General features: G+C 45.6%; 1 protein-coding gene across 6 annotated transcripts in view; it reads left to right on the forward strand.

Moving 5' to 3' along the window:
• LOC139755396 (uncharacterized protein CG43867) overlaps window positions 1-13,992 on the forward strand; it is a 1,135,206-nt gene that overhangs the window by 976,997 nt on the left and 144,217 nt on the right. For all 6 annotated transcript variants that reach the window (XM_071673657.1, XM_071673658.1, XM_071673659.1 and 3 more), the window contains 2 exons: window positions 2,976-3,158; window positions 5,857-5,940. In XM_071673657.1, the coding sequence (XP_071529758.1) occupies window positions 2,976-3,158; window positions 5,857-5,940 (267 nt within the window). The remainder of the gene's footprint in view (window positions 1-2,975; window positions 3,159-5,856; window positions 5,941-13,992) is intronic.

Genomic DNA, 13,992 nt, shown 5'->3' on the forward strand with positions numbered 1-13,992 from the left:
GTGAAGTTAGCTCTCAGTTTGCCAAATCTTCCAAGTACCTATTTATCACACAGTGTCCATGTTTCCCCTTACTGTACACATAGCGGTCACGTATCGAAAAATATTTATAGCCCCCATCCCTTGCGTAACTATTGTGCAAGATGTCAAATATAAACTTTGGCTCTACCTAGTCAGAAAAAAAAAAGTGATAGATTGATGGGTTTGATAACCAGCCATTTCGCAATATTGGCCCGCTGAGGTTGTAAATATTCCCCAACAAATAAAAAGTATGTCACACACACACACACACACACACACACACACACACACACACACACACACACACACACACGAACTCTGTTGGCCATCACACTGGCCAGCGATTTCATCCGCCAACCAATCGGAACAAAGGGTACGCTTCTGGGAACCGACTGGCACGAAAGACACATTTCTCTCGACCAATAGGGAATACAGAGGCCGTCGGTTACGGCGGGAAAAGCTGGCAACTCTTAGAGAGAGTGAGAGAATTAAACCGTTAGAGGTCTTGAGTCTTAGATGTTGTAGAAGGTGCTAATATATTTGGGGGAAGTTAGGGATCTCTTGAGGTAGAAGGTCAGTTTGAAGAAGTTGGGATTGTCGGCCGAAAGTATGGTGGAAAGGTGTACTTGACAACTGTTGTAATTGCTTCTTCTTGGGCTCCCTGCCCTCGCTGGGTAATCCTGCTACAGCCAGGCAGGCAGGTCTAGATTTGTTCTGAAGTTCTTGATAGGGACAATGTTCACTTGCAGTTATTGTTGCGATTGCAAGTTGTTGGATCCCATACGTTAGTTTTGCATGGTTAGTATTTTATCCGCTAAAGGAAATGTATGATTTCTTAACGTTTTATAATTTTCATGTCCCTGTTCTGTGTGATACTTCAAACATACACACGTATGTATATATATATATATATATATATATATATATATATATATATATATATATATATATATATGAGAGTTAGTGAGCCCAAATTTATAAACGTGTTGCCTCGAGTACGCTTGATAAAACCTAGTAGAAACATTATGTGAGAACTTTTTGCAAAAATATTTGCGGAGCCTCCATGCAAAGTTAGCAATTACTTTAATTGCTCATGCAGAAAATTATATATTTGAGTTCTGGGTGAATGTGACCTGGGGGTGCGCTCTCGTGTGCCCTTTGCCTGCTCTTGAATGATAAGTGCAGCAGACGGGTGTCCTTTGTAATCACGTTGGGGTTTTTGAATCCATGTACCAGACACACTCGCCCCGTTTTGGAAATGGCTTTCATGTTGCAGTGTTGGTAACCTCAGGGAGGACGACGGTGTCGAGGCAGCAGCTTCCAAAACACACCAGTAATGTTTGACTTCGGGAGAGGCCACGGCCTGTGGTGAGGCCACGCCTGACCTCCATGTAACGTCGGACCTGAACGTGGTAAGAGTGATCTTGCTGGTGGGCAGCTCTTCAGCCTTGGGCATCACGGTATGACCTTCGTGCACCACTGCACGACCTTTATGTATGATGGCCTCGGTCTCATCACTGCCGTTCAAGCTCACCATTTGTAGTTCTGATCTCACTTTTGATGGGCGTAGCCATGCGAGGGGGAAACAGAGTTCTGACGTAATGTTTTGTAACACATTGATGCTCTTATCATTGGTTGTAGCATGACGAACCCCTTAACTTTACAGTGACATTGCGTGTACCTCACTTTACGTCGTGAGGGGCTTCGATTCTGTCAGCTCGAGACGGCACTGCACTGACCTCACTTAGTATGACCACTCTGTAGCCTCCAGGTGGCAGTGTGTTGACCGACATCATCCGAGAGTCGTGCCTCCAGACAGACAGCGCCTTCGACCTGACCTTCCAGTAATCTCAATGGAGATGACTCCTCGCGCGGCTTCGATCCCTGCGCCATCCCAGAAGTGCCATGCGTCAGTGAAAGTTCTGTTGGGTCTGCCCTCTCTCTCTCTCTCTCTCTCTCTCTCTCTCTCTCTCTCTCTCTCTCTCTCTCTCTCAGTAGGATTTTGCCCTAAATTTAATTTCAGGATTGGGGAATTCCTTGGGTGAGTCGCACAACGCAGGAGGATCTGGGCCGATGACTATATATGTGGCACGTATGATCTCCAAGCGTGGGAGACTCCATGGCCACTGGCATTCCACCCCTGTGCAATTCTTTGGTTTGGTTTTCGTATCTTTTTTCTGGGCAAGCGCTCTTTAGGTGAAGACTACGATGAGGTGCATTTGTCTAACGGACGACTCTGTAATGTAGAGAGTGAAGCCTTGGAAAAAAAATGAACATGATCCGTTGTTAAACGAGTAAAGAAACCTACTAGATGTAAGCGAGAGAGGCATTCATTGATGTACTTGAGGTATAAGTAAGATGGTTTTGACTAGAACACTAGTATATGGTGGACAGGACATAAAAAAGCTTCGGTTTAGCTGAACTATATATACTCTTGGCATAGTGAAGCTTGGACGGAGATGGCCGTAGAGTTATTTCTCTTGCCAGTCGCATATTCCAGAGGTATATATATCTCTTTATCTATTGTCGTTAGATGTATAATGGTGCGCGCGGTCATACTATTCTGTGCTATGCTGACACATCCCTTGTGGTAGTATGAGTAACTCAGGGACTGTTGTATCGTAAGCATGGACCAGAGCAAGCGAGTAAAAGCGTAAGCCGGGATTAGTGTAAGCCTGTAATGGGTCAAACGTGGACCGGTCAGCGCAGGACCTCCTCTGGCTCCTGTCGATGTTGAATCTTCGTTTCGTTTTAGGGCATGTAGTTAGTGGCCTTCCATGGCAACTTAGAAGGTAAGTGATGTTCCCTCACAATACGTGTTCAGCCATCTTGCACATTTTTTACCCCGTTGTTTCTTCAGGAGGTAAGGAATGTTATTATAATGCTTGTGTATACATTCATCATTTCCCAAACATTGATCCGCGTGCTAACTTTTATTTCATTCCGTTGTCCCTCAGGTTCGCGTGATGGAACGGAGGCTGGAGTGGAGTGCTGGCGGCGTCGGAGGCGGTGGTGATGGAGGCGGAGGCGGCACAGCCGGCGGCAGAGTTGATGATGTGGAAGACATCGATGACCTGCAGGTGGAGATGGAGGAGAAGGAAGCGGTCATCAGCACCCTCTCGACTCAAGTGGAGGAGCAGGTGGGTGCTGGAAGAGGGGACTCTGACAAGGCTGATTGAGAGAGGAATGGACGAACAGACAGGGAGGGAAGGTTTACGAATTGTATCACGTGAGTGTCGTGAGGAATGGTCATATTGAGGGAGGGGAGAGGGACAGCTAGATAGATGCGTTGGGTGCCAGGTAAGTGGTGGAATGTGGTTGGGGTGGGAGCAAAGCACAGGGTTTTATAGGTTTGCATCGGCTGAAAGATCACGCTAAAGGGGTTGGTACGGTATTAATTCAAGTGCTGGATGCGCACGGGTTAGGTATTCCCCCGCGCCTGACGACGCCGAGGCTTTACTGCTCTCGATCGGAATCACTACTGTATATGGAAATGCGCGGAGTCGCTCGTGTCAGCAATGAGAGACTGGCAGGCGGGAGTGATAGGTTAGGCCGCTAGGCTATATACAGGACCGTCCGTCTGGGGGCGGTCTGCTGAGGCTTTGGCTGGGTGTGTCCGCTCGCAGAGTCATGAGATCCGCTGTCCAGTGCAGCGCTGACCCGTATTGTGACCTTTTGCAATGACCTTTTTATCATGGCGTCTGATAGTCAGAGCCTCCCGGTGCTGGGAGTCTCTCGCTGTTGTCGATTCGCATTTTGACTTCTAGTGATTACTGCTTGCTTGTGTCCAGTTCTCTTCATTCCTGACCTCAGTGCCGTATTTAAAATGTAACCGTCCGTCATTTTCGGTTGGCGCTGTAATCTTAACACCCTGAACACGACGGTACCACCTAATCGTCGACTTAATCTTTAAGGGTCAGATCAAAGGTCACCCCCACCTTACTTACGGGTCGTGCTGCCGTACACAGGGTCAAACACTGTCAACAGAGCAGTTGTGTAATAAAATCTGAATGATTTTTTGTTGCACGTTATATAACTAACAGTTCTCCTGATAGGTTTTTTCGAAGGAAAATATATTATTCGGTGTAACATCCTGGTGAGTGGTTAAGGAGAGGACGCCCGATAGTCTGTGTCGTCTTGGGGGACCAGCGACAAGTGTAGGGGAAACAGCCATAGTGTATCACGGTATGTGACTGGCTGTTCGTACGAGTGGATGTTTTAAAACATGGCTGTTCGACTTCGTGTGCATCCTCATGGGCATGACTGGCGTTTGGATGTGCCGTAAACACATTATTGTACTCGTAAGACAGGTACCAACAACTCGGAGGAGTTCCATTCCAGACGATAGATCTCTCTCAGTCTGCAGCGCGCATACGTCATGCTTTGGAGAGAATAGGCGGAATTCATGCATGCACTTTGTCACGGTTGACTCTTGCACAGGCGGGTCCGTGACGGGTGTTGGGAAGCACCGGGTGGCGGGGCGAGGATAGGCCATTGTCTCGGACGGTGAGGGCGGGGGGGAGAAACTGTTTAGGTCTGCTGTTGCTTTTAGACGTCTGAGCTTCATTCATGAGGAGGAGGGAGGAGGAGGCTTCATTTAATGCATTATTATTCAGATGGGAAGTTATTTAAATGCGGTGAAACGGAAAGGAACACGCTTAAGTGAAAGAAACTGAGAGACGGCTGGAAAGATGTAACAGAAAATAACCGACGACTTTTTTTCTGTTTCAGACATTGTAAGTTAGTATTCAGGGTGTAAACAGCATCGCTGTGCATAGATAAGTAAACTTCTGCGAGGTTACGTCGTCGTCAGTGGACAAAACGTGTTAGTCTCGTCGTGGAACTTTTCACATGCGTTTGTCCGTCGTTTCCCTGCAGCTGATTGTAGCGCACCCATGGAAGTGTGCGAGCCCTGAAAAGGGGTCGTAGGGCTTTGTACAAGCTGAACATTTATGATTGAAAATATTATGTATGAAAGCTGTAGTATATGAATATGTTTATATCTATATCTTTTTCCAATATTATTTCAGATATGATTTACATATTTTTGCATATATATATATATATATATATATATATATATATATATATATATATATATATATTATCCCTGGGGATAGGGGAGAAAGAATACTTCCCACGTATTCCCTGCGTGTCGTAGAAGGCGACTAAAAGGGGAGGGAGCGGGGGGCTGGAAATCCTCCCCTCTCACTTTTTTTTTTTTTTTTTTTTTTTTTTTAATTTTCCAAAAGAGGGAACAGAGAAGGGGCCCAGGTGAGGATATTCCCTCAAGGGCCTAGTCCTCTGTTCTCAACGCTACCTCGCTAATGCGGGAAATGGCGAATAGTATGAAAGAAAAGAAAATATATATATATATATATATATATATATATTATATATATATATATATGACAGGCTGGCTGAATAGTGCAAATTAAGTCCACTAAAGAGGATATTCTCTGGGAAACGTCAACTGAAAATAGCATAATATCAGGTGCCACGTATGTCCTCGTGTTAGTGTATATTTGGGAAGTCCTGTTGATGTGTACAAGTAAGAACCGCACAGCTTCCTCCTTGGTGTGCCACACTAGCCAGATTGCGCCATACAACACCATTTTGCAGCAGGTAACACTGTTGCCTTGTAGACCAAGCTCTCGTTCGGAGTGAACTACGGGGATGGTGGACAGTTGTAAGACGAGCCTGAAGGATTGTACGTACAACCGCTACTAGTCTTACATTTACTTGATTGGGTTGGCGTTTCGTTTTGATTGGTTTTCGTGTTTCCCCCCTCATTCCTCTCTTCCCATATTAACTCATGGTGTGTTCTGCTTCCCTCAGAGACAGTTGCGGCTTCAGGACGCGAAGAAGGTGGAGGCCAAAGCCGCCAAGATCAAGGAATGGGTGACGAACAAGCTGAAGGAGGTGAGTATTATTCTACCCAGAGTTAAGTAAACTTACCCAGACCAGCTAGGTAGGAGAAACAGTTTTATGTTTCTGATATTTTCAGTCATCTTGATGCATTATCGGGCAATTGTTTAAAGGAGTGTGGTACTTATTAAGCGAGACCGATTCGTATTGTGTGATAGATTCGTACTGAACTCTGCCTGCTGACGTTACGGCGTGAAGCTGAGAAAAGAGAGTTTGAAGTAAAGTATTTTTTTCTCATCTTTACCGCAGTCTTATCTTTCACCATCACAGCCTGTTGCACCAGTCGGCCTGTCACCAGTAGACTCTAGTTATGTACGACTCTTATTTTAATGATTACTCATTTGGCCACGATGTACCATATTGTATTTCCATTCATCTCTTCACTTACCCCTGCCCCACTCCCCAAAACCTAATTTAGCTCCCAAACAGATGAGTTTTATCCATATGTTTGGTGCGTAAAGATAGCTTTCCCCTAAGACTTTGCCGCACTTTTAATTATCCTTATTTTATTCCGTATTTTCCGTTATTCATCCCTATTGAGCCCTTTAAAAGAGACAAAGGACCTTTTTTTTTTTTTAATGTCCCTAACTTGCATCTTTAGTTTTCATGAATAATATCTGGTTATAACCAGCACTTTAGACCCTTGGTCTCGGTGGCCCCACGTCCATGTTGGTACTCGGCTTGGTTTCTTGGTGTTCAGGTTTGAGCGTGAGTTGAGCCGTCTCATCCAGCCACTCAAGAGAACTCCTGATTACCTATGCTGTCTATGTATTACTTGCACTAGACAAAGCAATTGTATCGCCTTCTCCCCACATTTGGCTCTTGCCTTAAGGCTCACAAGCTCACTTTAGTCGTCCTGATGGTTACAGTCCTCAGTCACTTGGCTTAATATCTACCCAGCACAATCTGACTGCTAATCTTCTTTTGTGTAGAGCCATCGTACTGAGGAAACTCCAAAGTGAATTTGTAGTTTTCAATCTGTGTCGTCCTTATGGGGAGTTTAAGAAGCAGTTTCGTGACTGGCTGGTTAGCACAAGGTAGGCCTGTAGTCTCTATAGCGTCTTCCTGGTTGATTTACTCTTATTGTGTTCGGATATTCAGTACGAGGAGGAATTCTTTGTCTTGCAAGCCTCGGAAGCTTCCAGCAGTACTTCTGTACATTCCAGCCAAGGTCACCCGTCTCCCTCCATGCCCTCTGGCACCCTCAACCCCTTCTGTTAGTAACTTATTCCCAAGTTGATGAGGTAATTCAAGTCAGAGACGCCTATTGGTTTCCACTTTATGACCCGGCAGTAATTATGTAAACTGGGGTTGAATGCAGTGGTCAGAGGGTAACCGACTGAGGGGACACTCGTTTAAAACCAGGTCATGGCCAAGCCCCTCTTCCCCAGCCTGCGGGCTTTTGATTATTACTAAATTAAACTGCAGCATTAGTCGCGACTCAGGATTAAGTCGCAATTCACTCGAGTGGGAGAGCAGTAAAAACTTTTGCCCCAATAATCTCTTGTGCTGTAAGCGTTAGGGACCAGAGAAATGGACCCATTCTGTACAACACGTCCCGGAGTGGTCGGATTGTGTCATAGATTTCGAACTCCTTCACCGTTACGGGTTCACAGCAAGACCTTGTGTGGCGCAGCAGTGAACACTCGATACACAACCCATCGGATTTGAGTAAGAAGTTGTTGTTAAGGGTCCCTTAACGCCCCCCAGGTAGTGTTATGTGCTCACAAGGCTGGAAAAGAAAACGGAAAACATATAGAAGAAGGAGCCTTCGTAGACTGCCGCCTATGGGGAAGGCTAAAACGGTGAGCGGAAGTAATTTTAGGCGTGGATATGATTTTACTCCAGAGACCACGTTTACCTTGAGAGGTTGCGAGGTTGGAGTAATCTGGGTGCAGCAGAACTCTCGAGTCGTCCGCGCGGCACCAGCGCCGCCTCACCCACCCTCTTAATCCCCTCCGCCGTCTTAAACGAGACAGAGAAAAGGCTGCGCGGTGTTTACGAGCGATGGTGGGGCGAGGAGGAGGTGGGTGTGTAGTCAACTGGTGCACCAAACTGCCCGGCCATCATCACCCCGAGGCTTGGGATGACGTGAAGGCCTCCTCCCTCTGGGCCCCTGCAGCCTGGCCGCTCCCCCGCTGCACTGGGAGTCAGTTAACGGGCTACGACAAACGCCTGGGCCGTAATTTCGGGAAACGTATGCATTTTCCGTCGCTCGAAGCCGCCGTTAAAAGCGTGTGTCTTCGAACGTGAAGGTTTCCCTTCACAGGCGTTCGGCTAACGACACTGGCATAGGATGCGCTACTACGTCAATGTCCACATGATGTAATCAGGTTCCGCTGAGATGGCGCTTTTATGAGCTCTTTTGTTTTATGGTTGTGACTTCCATAAGGTAAAAAAAAAAAAAAGTTCTGGATTTTCAGTGTATTTTAGACATGCTTTTGATTTTGAAGAGTAGTATCGTTCTGCTTTCAAATGCAGCGTTCGGATGGATGTGAGATGAAAAAAGATTGTGGGGATAGGAAGATGATGATGATGATGTAAGAGAGAATGCCGAAGATGGACATAAAAATAGATAATGGGTGATGGGAAATTGGATGAAATTATAATGTTGAGATAGAAAGGGCGTGCCTGGTGGTGATGATGGTTGTAAAATGTCAGATGGATGATGATAAGAAATAATTTTTTTTTTTTTTTTTTTTTTTTGCAATGTACATAAAACATATATAGTCACCGATAAGAATACAAGGAGATTGGGATGCCAGGAGGATATAGTGATGAGGAAAATTTGAGCAGGAAGATCCATCATAAAATGATAGAAGGGAAATTTGCAGGGATGAGAAGGGAGAGAAGATGAAGACTTAAGATAAGCTGGTGAGAATATAAGAGTAGAAGGTGGTGTGGGCTAGTCAGTTCTCGTCACGGCTGAACCACTTATATTTTCTCCATTGTGTGTGTGTATATATATATATATATATATATATATATATATATATATATATATATATATATATATATTTATATATATATATATATATATATATATATATATATATATATATATATATATATATATAGAGAGAGAGAGAGAGAGAGAGAGAGAGAGAGAGAGAGAGAGAGAGAGAGAGAGAGAGATTGATAGATAGATAGATATACACATAAACTTTTGAGTTCAGACGTTCTATGGTGGGTCAGGTTTGTTGAGAAGGGTTAGTCTGATGGGTTAATTGTGCCGTCAGGTGTGTTTTTTGCGCTAGAGATTCCGTGTACTTGCTGTGAGGTCAAGTTGTTACCTCACGAACCATTGCAGTGTGGCCTTGGGAGCCGGAGGAATGGTTAATACTGCAGTTTTATAGACACTGCAAAGTTGACTTCAAGTGACGGACATTAAAAACTTACGATACCCTGGTAACCGTAACGATTCTGAATGGTTTCGTGGGCTCCATTTGTGTACTGGTTGGTTGATGAGGTTTGAAAGTGTGCTTATGATAACCGAAGAGACTTGTCCAAGGTGTGCTTGCGAAGTTTCCAGTTTGTAAGTAAATGAACCAACAGGGCTGGCGGGTAGGATGCCTCGCTCCGGATGTAAGGCCCTTTCCACCCAGCAGGGATCACGTATTGGATTTCAAATGGTGATATTCTCCTCACCCTTGTGTTGCAGTTTTTGAGATATCAAGAAATTCTCATCGAATGATCTACCGAATGGGAGCCTCGCACACACTATGGGGTCTCTAGAAGTTTGGTAGGCAACAGCCATAAAAGTGTTTATGTAAGGCGCGCAAACGCGTAATTTTCAGTTCGTAGCTGTGGTCTGGTCAGATTGTGGTGCGAGGCTGTAGTGAGGAAGTCTTACGTAAAGTCTCGCTGCTTTCAGTCTGATAATTCATGAGGCTGAAATTATTTGCTGTCGGTGATCATTGTACACTCCACTTGAAAGTGATTATATTATGAATTAATAAAATGACGATGCCTTTTTTAATTAGAAAACTTGATATCCCATCCCAGTTTATAGAAGATTAACGTTCGTATATGATAATTAAGGATTTTCACACGTGTTTGATTTTGATTTAGTGATTTTTTTTTTTTTTTTGACCCGTTAAATTTCGACCAGATTCAGTAATATTTGACGTTTTTCAGTGAATTTCGGCCCGTGTCAGGGTGTTTGCCTTTCCACTTTTTCTCTACGGACTGACAACAAAGAACTTCGCTCCTCTGTAAGGAATTTTTTTCCCTTCGTTACAGTGCCACTCTGACCAGTTGGATGGGTTTCTTTTGTTTTTAGTCTAGCAAGTTTTGTAGTTTTGAGTTTCAAATGACAGTGCAGCTGTTCATGTGTTACCTACCCTTATACATCTAGGGTCGACGCATTTCCCTCAAGTTTGGTGAAACAAAAGTTTGCGGAAAAAGTTGGAATATGTACTGCGAATTTTACCATGCAAATTTAAGTATACGTTCAAGAAGCGTATCAGTATGATGGGGTTCTCACCGTTGGTAGCTGGATCACTGTGATGATATAAGAGCGCCTTTACCCAGCAGGCCTCGACATCCTTTGCTCCTAGTAATTTAACTCCTACCGCGTCTTACGAGGTTAAAAGCATTGACGACTCTCTGTTTGGACCAGAAACGAATCAAACTTTTCGAGGTCTTGGAATTGGGTGGTCTCGTCGATCAGGTCATGATGAGTGTGGTCTTGCTTAAGTCTTGTTGGTCATGAGGTCTTGGGAGTGTTCAAGTCGGTAATTTTTTTTTTTTTTTTCAATACAGTCTGTCCGAACATCTTGATGACATATTCTTCTTCCAAGGAGGTTTTCAGATTTCGTACTTTTACCTGCTCTGTCTGAAAACAAAATCAATTAAAGTTCTGTGACTTGCACAATCCAGTACAGAATTCATTCTTTTTTTTTTTTTTTACTGATGCCGTAGGTAAACTACGATCTTTGGTGTATAGTATCAGACGATGCTTAACGTCTGCTAAAGCTGTTGTGTTCTCGACTGTGTGACTGTGGCTACGTCTGCTAAAACTGTTGTATTCCAGAGTGTGTGTCACTGTACCCTTGCATGTGGCCGCCTGATCACATAATACTCGATTATGGTCAAACCCATCAGGAACGTACAGGTTATACCCCGAATCTGAAAAGTTAAATCTTTTGCATATGTCTCCCGTAAATGGTGTTTCATGTATTGGTTTTTAATTGTGTGTAATTGCGAAGTAGTTCCTTTGCAGGGAAACTAATACTCAGATATGAAATAGGAGAGGAAGCCTATCTTTTCAGCAACACAGGTACACTGTTTCTTCAGAACCTAATGTTTGCCTCTGCTGAGGTACACTACATTTACCAGGTTAAGAGTCCGTTGTGACAGACCAACCAGGAATAACAGTATTAGAAAACGCAGCTTCTTTTTTTCCCCCAATGGATTGGTTGATAGTCTTCATCGGGGTATGTAGGTAGGGTCAGGTGGGTTGAGGCTTGGTTAACAAAGGTGAGGAAATGGAGAGGGCCGGGGGGGTCGTCGTCTCATGTTGGCATGCACTTTGCAGGAACCGTAAAGAAAAAAAAAAAAAAAGGCAGAAAATTAACCAGTGCTGGAAGGTGGGTGTTGAGGAGGGGCCCACAAGCATGCAAGGCCTTGCAAGTGACCTCGGCCGGCACGACGGTGGTATATAGCCTGTGAACCAGACGGCACGACCTTTGAGCACGGCGGTATGTTACCCTTAAAACACGAGACCATACGACCCCTAAAGACGACAGTACGAGTCTTTTTTTTAAGCTCGGTGGTACGATCCCCCTAAGCATGGCAGTTACGACACACCATCACGGCAGATGACCTTTTTCGACCTTACCTTTAACGGTCAAAGTTATAGATCAGGCTTATTGCACTCCAGGGTCACACCTTCGTGCTCAAAGGTCGTACCGTTGTGTTCAAGGGCCGTACCTCTTTCTTTCTCTCTTTTTTCTTCATGGTACAGTTTCAGGTCATGGAGGCAGCGGAGCTTGAGGCCCCGACATGATACTTGACTCCACATTTTATTTATTTTGTTTTTTTGAGAGCCGGTACGACAGTAGACGATGGAATAGTCATACTTTGCACGCGGAGCAGAAACAACAGAATATACCGCATGGGACTTGAAATCCTTTTTGCTGGACAGGAGATAACGTTACATGAAGAAACCACTGGTTGTAAAACTTGAGCAGGCTTTGAGCGTTGGCTACCGGGCTTGTGATTGTTATTATTCTCTCTCTCTCTCTCTCTCTCTCTCTCTCTCTCTCTCTCTCTCTCTCTCTCTCTCTCTCTCTCTCTCTCTCTCACACACACATACACTGGTAATTTGGAGCAGAAAACGCTTTATTTTGAAATTTGAACGTGCGTCATTCCATAAACCACGGTCATTTATCCTCTTGTGGGATGCAAGATGGCGGTATAAAACTGAAACTATGAATGATTCAAGTCTTGAGCAAGTTAGGGGGGGAAATGTTATTACCCCCTCTCTCACACTGCAGTAATCTCAACCAAGCACTTTCGTTGATGAGAATTAGGTTTAGTAATAATGTCGGAACATGTCTCAGTAGAAAGAAGTTCAGCGATTGAACTCCAGAGCGCAGTAGTTGCGTTTAATACATAGTAAACAATATGGCGACTCTCTCTCTCTCTCTCTCTCTCTCTCTCTCTCTCTCTCTCTCTCTCTCTCTCTCTCTCTCTCTCTCTAGCACCGAGAGCTCCCTCTGCGGTTTAGGTGAACTTCCTCGGCTGTTGGATCGGGAATGAACCTCTCTCTCTCTCTCTCTCTCTCTCTCTCTCTCTCTCTCTCTCTCTCTCTCTCTCTCTCTCTCTCTCTCGAAACTCGTTTGACGTACTCGTAGAAGTTAAACAATCAGAATTTTTTTATCTTTTTTTTTTTTTGTCTTCCTTTGAAATATTAATGGAATATGTTACGAGTAATTCTGGGTTCCGGACGAGACGAAGTCATGACTCAGTGACGTTGAGAGCGGCAGGAAGTGATTAGATTCGTTAAAATTCGCCGGTATGGTTTTGCTCCAGACGCCGTAGCTGAGTACAGCATGTCGTGGTGTTGTTATCCCCGTCAGGGGGTTTCCCCAAGCTCCAGTGACTCTACAGCATGGAGCAGCAGCATTCCCGTCAGATGTAGTGCCTACGCTGCCCTACGACCAGCCGACGACTTTCCATACACACACACACCCCCATAACCATAGGACTTTGGCGGCGTTAGCACAGTTTAGAGGACAATATTACCAGCGAGCAATTAGGTGGGAAGTGACCTCGGGAGCGAGGCTGGTGTTGCAGGGTCAAGCCAGGCCATCCGCACGTCGGGAAATATTTATGGCTGGGTCTTGTTCCCGTGGGAGGATTGTCATGTGGGCGCCGAAAAAAAAAAAAAAAAAAAAAAAAAAAAAAAAAAAAAAAAAAAAAAAAAAAAAAAAAAAAAAAAAAAAAAAAAAAAAAACAGTAAAAGAGAAAATAAATAACAAAAAAGAAAAAAAAACACCAGAGCAAAACCAGAAAGACCACAAAAACGACCCGCAACAAACCAAAACCAAACAAAACGAAAAAAAGAAAAAAAACAGCCCCCCCCGCCCCCCCCCCCCCCCCCCACCCCCCCCCCCCCCCCCCCCCCACCCCCCCCCCCCCCCCCCCCCCCCCCCCCCCACCCCCCCCCCCCCCCCCCCCCCCCACCCCCCCCCCCCCCCCCCCCCCCCCCCCCCCCCCCCCCCCCCCCACCCCCCCCCCCCCCCCCCCCCCCCCCCCCCCCCCCCCCCCCCCCCCCCCCCCCCCCCCCCCCCCCCCCCCCCCCCCCCCCCCCCCCCCCCCCCCCCCCCCCCCCCCCCCCCCCCCCCCCCCCCCCCCCCCCCCCCCCCCCCCCCCCGCACACACTCCCATAACCATAGGACTTTGGCGGCGTTAGCACAGTTTAGAGGACAATATTACCAGCGAGCAATTAGGTGGGAAGTGACCTCGGGAGCGAGGCTGGTGTTGCAGGGTCAAGCCAGGCCATCCGCACGTCGGGAAATATTTATGGCTGGGTCTTGT

This window comes from Panulirus ornatus, chromosome 19 (assembly GCF_036320965.1).
Source record: "Panulirus ornatus isolate Po-2019 chromosome 19, ASM3632096v1, whole genome shotgun sequence".
NCBI classification, from domain to species: domain Eukaryota; kingdom Metazoa; phylum Arthropoda; class Malacostraca; order Decapoda; family Palinuridae; genus Panulirus; species Panulirus ornatus.